Source organism: Priapulus caudatus, unplaced genomic scaffold (genome assembly GCF_000485595.1).
Source record: "Priapulus caudatus unplaced genomic scaffold, Priapulus_caudatus-5.0.1 Scaffold1309, whole genome shotgun sequence".
NCBI lineage: Eukaryota > Metazoa > Priapulida > Priapulimorpha > Priapulimorphida > Priapulidae > Priapulus > Priapulus caudatus.
This window is the reverse complement of record NW_014578370.1, coordinates 44476-50957: the sequence shown is the minus strand read 5'-3', so window position 1 is coordinate 50957 and position 6482 is coordinate 44476. Positions and strand designations below refer to the sequence as shown.

The window sequence follows — 6482 nt, the reverse complement described above, 5'->3', positions numbered from 1 at the left end:
GCCGGCGACCCCTAATGTATTAAACCTTACCCTAATGTTAATGACTGATGTATTAAACCTTACCCTAATGTTAATGACTGATGTATTAAACCTTACCCTAATGTTAATGACTGATGAATCGCTGCTGGTGACACGAAGCTGTCTGGATAAGGTCGCGAGACGTAACGATTGCATGCTGTGCTGCAGGTACATGAATTTCTTTCCGAAGCCGGCGGCGGATGCTGGTCCGATATACCTGTTTGAGAAAAGCGCTACCTACTTTGAGAGTGAGGTGGTGCCGGCGCGCGCACACGCGCTGCTTCCCAACGCAAAGATCATCACTCTGCTGCTGAGCCCTTCGAGGCGAGCATACTCCTGGTACCAGGTGCGCCTCTGCGCTGCGTTGCCATGACAACCACTGTGCGATCCTAATACTTTTAGCATCAATGGCAGAGAAATGGAATAATGACTAGAATAAAATTATATAAGACGATGATGATGATAATAAAAATAATATTTAATAAAAATAATATTTAATAAAAATAATAATATTAAAATGGTGATGATGATTATGATGACGATGGGGATAATAATATATAATAGTGATGATAATAACAACATGATAGTAGTTGTTATAAAATAACAACTAACACCCCAAGAATTTGAACAAAATCCCTGCGCCGCATCAACCCAGCGACTTCTCGTGCCAAGTGTTTTTGTTTTGGGACGTTTCAGCACCAGAGGGCGCACGGTGATGCGGCGTCGCTGAACTATTCGTTCTACGACGTGGCGCGGGCGAACGTGTCAAGTCCACGCGCGCTACGCTCCTTACAGCATCGCTGCCTCAACCCGGGCCTGTACGCACGACACCTAGGCGACACCTAGAAACACTGGCTAGAACACTACTCACCCAACCACCCTCACCCGTGTAGAACACGTACTCAACCAACAGGTAAGCTTAGAACACTACTTCACCCAACCAGGTAAGCTAGGCAACACTAACTCACCAACCGGCGTTACTTAGAACACTGGCGTTAGAACACTACTCACCCAACCAGGTAAGCTAGAACACTACTCACCCAACCAGGTAACCCTAGAACACTACTCACCCCAACCAGGTAACCTAGAACACTACTCACCCAACCAGGTAACCTAGAACACTACTCACCCAACCAGGTAACCTAGAACACTACTCACCCAACCAGGTAAGCTAGAACACTCACTGCACTCAACCAGGTAGCTAGAACACTACTCACCAACAGGTAACTTAGAACACTACTCACCCAACCAGGTAAAGCGTAGCAACACTACTCACCCAACCAAGGCTAACCTAGAACACTACTCACTCAACCAGGTAGCCTAGCAACGACTACTCACCCCAACCAGGTAACCCAGGAACACTTACTCACCCAACCAACGGTAAGCTAGAACATACTCACCAACCAGGTAAACCTAGGAAACACTACTCACCCAACCAGTTAGCTAGGAACACGACGTTTCACCCCAACAGGTGGGTACCTAGAAACACTACTCACCCAACCAGGTAACGCCGTTAGTAAGCACTAGCTCACCCAACCAGTCGTTAACCCGCTAAGAACACTATCACCCAACCAGGTAACCTTAGAACCTATTTCTTTAGCTCACCCAAATGAACGAGCGGGTCACACGCCCCTAGAACACTACTCAGCCCCAACCAGGCGTAACCTCAGAACACTACTCACCCCAAACCAGGTAACCATAGAACACTACCTCACCCAACCAGGTAAGCTATAGAACACTACGCAGCCCAACCACTGGTAACGCCTTTAGAACGACTACGTCACCCAATGCCAGGTAACTAGACCACTGACTCACCCAACCAGGGTAACCTTAGAACACTACTGCACCCAACCAGGTAGCTACGAACATCTACTCACCCAACCAGGTAACTAGCAACACTACGTCTCCCAACCAGCAAGGCTGTAGAACACTACGTCACCCAACCAGGTAACCTAGAATCACTACTCACCCAACCAGTGTACAGCTAGAACACTACCACCCAACCAGGTAACGTAGGAGGGACACTACTCACGCCAACCCAGGTAACTAGAGACTAGTACCGTTCACCCAACCCAGGTAAGCTAGAACACTACCACCCAACCAGACACCTAGAACACTAACTCACCCAAGCCAGGTAACCTAGAACACTACTTCCACCCAACCACGTAAGCCTAGAACACTCACTCACCCAAGCCAGTAAGCCTTAGAACATCTACTCACCCAACCAGGTAACCTAGTGAACACTACTCACCCACACCACCCGTAACTAGAAACACTACTCACCAACCACAAGGTAACTTAGAAACTACTGCACTCAAGTCAGGTAGCTAGAACACTTCACATCACTCCAAAGCCAGCTGAAACCAGAATCATACGCACGCCAAGCCCAGCGCTAAAGCCTAGAATCACTACTCATCCCAACCAGGTATACTAGAATCAACTACTCACTCAACCAGTGTAAAGCCCGCTAGAACACTACTCACCCAACCATGGGAACCTAGTAATCACTATCTCACCCAACTCATGTCGTATAAGCTTAGAACACTACTCCACCCAACCAGGTAGCCTAGAACACTACTCACCCAACCAGGCTATAGCTTAGAATCACTACTCACCGCAACCCACACCCGCTAACCTAGAACACTTTACTTCACCCAACCAGGTAAGCGTAGTTAACGACTACTCACCAAGCAGGTATCCTAGGAACACTACTCACCGCGAACCAGCTAAGCGTAGAAACACTACTCACCCAACCAGGTAGAGGCCTAGAACATGTGAGCATACACCCACTCACGACTGTGTCCACGGCTGTACCCCACGCTCCGCTGCGCGCTGGTGATGATTGATGATGATGGAGGGTACTTGACGGTCTTGCGTAGATGTATGCGAGGCATATTGATACGATGAAGATTGTATCCGAGGATGATTAATGATCGATCAAGCCATCGGTGAAAGAATGCGAACGCATGATAGCTCCGCACATGATGATGAGGAGGCACTGATCAAATGATGATGTCTAATCACTAGGTGAGAAAAGGCATATAAAACACCTCACAGAGATGTTCGCCATGCAACAATAATCTCCCTGTCCTCACACATCAGCTCCTTTGTAGCAAAATCGCCCCTGTCACTAAGAATATGCCAAATCAGGATTTCAAGGTGTAATATCCTAATTATACGATTTCATAAAAATCTGCATTTTGTATTCGTATTGCATATTGCATCAGCATTTTTCTAAAAAAAAAGCTTGAAATAATCCGCCCGTTTTTCTTCTCTGTATAAAAGCGAGAGCGTTTCCGTTGCCATGGTTGCAGCTGCTGTCATCCTGGACGGCGATCAACGCTGCGGGCATTGAACGATGCCGGTGTCCACAGTGATGGACGATAGTTTCAGAGCGCCGTTGCGCATGAAGCGCGAAGCAAGCCCCCAGCGGCCTTACTATCCCATACGACAACCCCGAACCTCAAGTACGGTTCTGCTTCCCCGAGCGTCTCTGTTGCTCCGTCGTCTGTTCTCTCGTCCGGAACTGCCGTCTCCCGGTTATAAACATACGTGCAAAACGAGAAGAGAAAAGATAGTAAGTGAGAGACGGAGGTGGCAAGAAGAGGGAGAAAACGTGAGGAGTCCCAGAGGAGGAGGAGTTGCGAGCGAGAGAGGGGGGCAAGAAGAGGCAGGGACAAGAGGAGAGAGGAGAGTTAAGAGACCCGAAGGTGCGGGCAAAAGAGAGGGGAGAGAGAGTCTTGAGAGAGAGGTGCGGGCGAAAATAGGGAGAGAAGAGGCGAAGTGGAGAGAGAGTAGAGGCAAAAAGACCGGGGGAGGAAGAGGTCAAACGAGAGAGAGCTGGGCGAAAATAAGGGACGGGATGAGGAGGAGAGTGAGAGAGACGGTGCGAGGCCAAAAAGAGAGGAAGAGAGAGAGAGAGAGAGGGACAGAGTGAGAGATGTGAGGCGCAGCTGAGAGAGAGGTGGGGCCAACAAGAGCAGAGCAGAGAGAGAGAGAGTGCAGAGAGAAGCGTTGGGGCAAAAACAGAGAAAAGAGAGAGAGATTCAAAGACCAGACCGAGAGTGCGAGCAGGACAAAGCTAACATCTTCTAAAGATCCTTGCAGGTACGACCGAAATAAGGGCTATCTACTGTCAGGTGATTAACGGACGACGCCACACCAAGTGCCTCGCGCCCAGCATAGGCGTCGGTGTTATGCGGCGATGGCAGCCAACGCAGAGAAGCGCCTGAGAAGGCGCTGTCGGCGTTCTACCGCGCCGAACAACGTGGCTCTCCCGCCTACTTCGCCCGGCTCGGTGACCCAAAGCTCTGCCCGCCCGGATGCTCGTGCCTCGAATTGAGGAAACTAAAGAAGAGCTGAGCCGCAGGGAGGCAGGGGAGGGTGGCTGCACGGTGAGAGACATGTTGGTGCTCATGCGCGCGCTACAGGGCCGGAGGGGGCTCCACGGCTAGGGGTAGCGTAGGAGGGAGGGCAAGGGCGGAGGGCTGCACGGTGAGGAGACATGGGGGGTGACCGCGCTGTTACAGGGGTGGAGGGGTAGGCGGTTGGTAGGGGTAGTCAGAGGGCACGGGCAGGGAGGGCTGCCATAGTGAGAGACATGGGGCGGTGAAGCGCCGAGGTACAGGGGTTGCACTTAGCCGGGCGAGGGCGATGGTAGGTAGGAGGAGTGGTCAGCGCGGAGAGGGCTGCACTAGTGAGTGACGACGCATGGAGGGGTGATGCGCGCGTACAGGGGTGGCCGTTGGACGAGCGCGGGGGCCACCTCGCGAGGTAGGATAGGAGGGAGGCACGGGGGAGCATGGCATAGTGAGAGGCGCCGGTGGGAGGTCATGGAAGGGGGGGGGGTCGGAAAGTTACAGTATGGGGCAAGGGGGGTAGGGCGGTGGCGAGGGACATGTGGAGGGGCGGGGGCTTAGTAGGCCGGTATGAGGGCTCAAAGTGTGGTGATACGAGGGCAGGAATATGGCCGTAAGGCGGGGTCAGGGATAGATAGTAAGGCCGTGGGAGGGTAGAGTGAGGCCGTGGGAGGGTAGAGTGAGGCCGTGGGAGGGTAGAGTGAGGCCGTGGGAGGGTAGAGTAACGGCCGGTGCGCAGGGTATGAGTAAAGCGCGTGGAAGCAGGGTAGAGGTAAGGCCGTGGGCAGGGGAGATAGGCCGTGGGAGTAGAGTAGTGAGGCCGTGGGAGGGTAGATGTCGTCCAGGGCGGCAGGAGTTTGGAAAGATTGGGAGCCACCGTCGCCGCTGAGTGAGGCCGTCGGGAGGGCTAGAGTAAGGCCGGGAGGATAGAGTGAGGCCGTTGGGATGGCGAGGTAGAGTAACGGCCGTGGGAGGGTACGATATGGCACCACGTGGGAGGAGGGCACATTCGTAGGCCTCGATCCGTAAGGGCCCGCGCTAGCGTGCAGTGGGTTAGGAGTAAGCCGTGGCCGGTGCAGCAGGTCAGAAGTGGATGGCCATCGTGCACGCCCCTCACACGGGTGAGTGGGAGGGGAGAGTGAGGCTGCAGGTCTCGCGTCCGTCACGCCCCCTCCACTTCAGGGCACGGGGTACCACTCGTACCGGTACTGGGTAGATGCTAAGGCCCGTGGTCCCGGAGGGTAAGCGACGACGCCGGGACGCCCAGTAGTTTCAGATTAAGGCCCGTAGTATCGACACAGGCACCAGTGAGGGTAGAGTAGGGCCTTGGCCCAGGAGGGCAGGCCAGGCGACGACGAAAGAATTCGTCGCTAAGCAGTAAGAGGCCGGTGGGAGGGGAGAACGGCCCATTCTTTTAGGATAGAGTGAGGCCGTGTGGAGGGTAGGGCTCGGGTAAGGAGTAGAGAGAAAAAAAGAAAGAAAGCGGTCGGCGAGGGTTAGGTAAGGCGTGGGAGCGGGTCTCAGAGTAACGGCCGTGGTGACGTTGGAGGGGTAGAGTGAGACCGTGGGGGTTGTGGAGGGTAGCAGTAAGCGCGCTGGGAGGGTAGAGTAAGGCCGTGGGAGTTGGGGCGTTAGCTAGAGTAAGGCGGGAGGGTCTTAGTGAGATTAAAGGCCGGTGGGATTGGTGTGATGGGGTTTGGCCGGTGTATAGAGTAAAGGCCGTGGGAGGGTAGAGTAAGGCCGTGGGAGGGTGGAGAGTAAGGCCGTGGGAGGGTAGAGTAAGGCCGTGGGAGGGTAGAGTAAGGCCGTGGGAGGGTTAGAGTGAGGGCCGGTGGGGAGGTAGAGTTGAGGCCGTGGCTTTGGAGGGTAGCAGTAAGGCCCGTGGGAGGGTAGAGTGAGGCCTGTGGGAAGGGTAGGAGTAAGGCACCTTGTGGTCCGTGGGCTGCCATGCGAGGGTGTGAGTATGGGCTGTGATGTGTGCTGGTAGGAGTGTAGGGCGTTGTGGTGTGGCGTAGGTGCGGTACTAGGTGCATGCGGAGTTAATGGCGCGGGTGGGGGACGTGTGCTCGGGTTCAGGGAGTGATGCTCGTGGCGAGGCGGCCGCGT

The 6482-nt window shown here is 53.9% G+C and overlaps 2 protein-coding genes across 3 annotated transcripts in view; both read left to right on the top strand.

Annotated features, from left to right (window-relative positions):
- LOC106816193 (bifunctional heparan sulfate N-deacetylase/N-sulfotransferase-like) overlaps positions 1-892 on the top strand; it is a 19282-nt gene extending 18390 nt beyond the window's left edge. For both annotated transcript variants that reach the window (XM_014820756.1, XM_014820755.1), the window contains 2 exons: positions 187-364; positions 715-892. In XM_014820756.1, coding sequence (XP_014676242.1) covers positions 187-364; positions 715-864 — 328 coding nt within the window. In that variant the 3' untranslated portion in view covers positions 865-892. The remainder of the gene's footprint in view (positions 1-186; positions 365-714) is intronic.
- Positions 893-1001: 109 nt separating this feature from the next.
- Positions 1002-6482, top strand: part of LOC106816190 (bifunctional heparan sulfate N-deacetylase/N-sulfotransferase 4-like) — a gene marked incomplete at its 5' end in the record, with an annotated part of 11909 nt that continues 6428 nt past the window's right edge. Inside the window, one exon of the mRNA XM_014820752.1 lies at positions 1002-1037. Coding sequence (XP_014676238.1) covers positions 1002-1037 — 36 coding nt within the window. The remainder of the gene's footprint in view (positions 1038-6482) is intronic.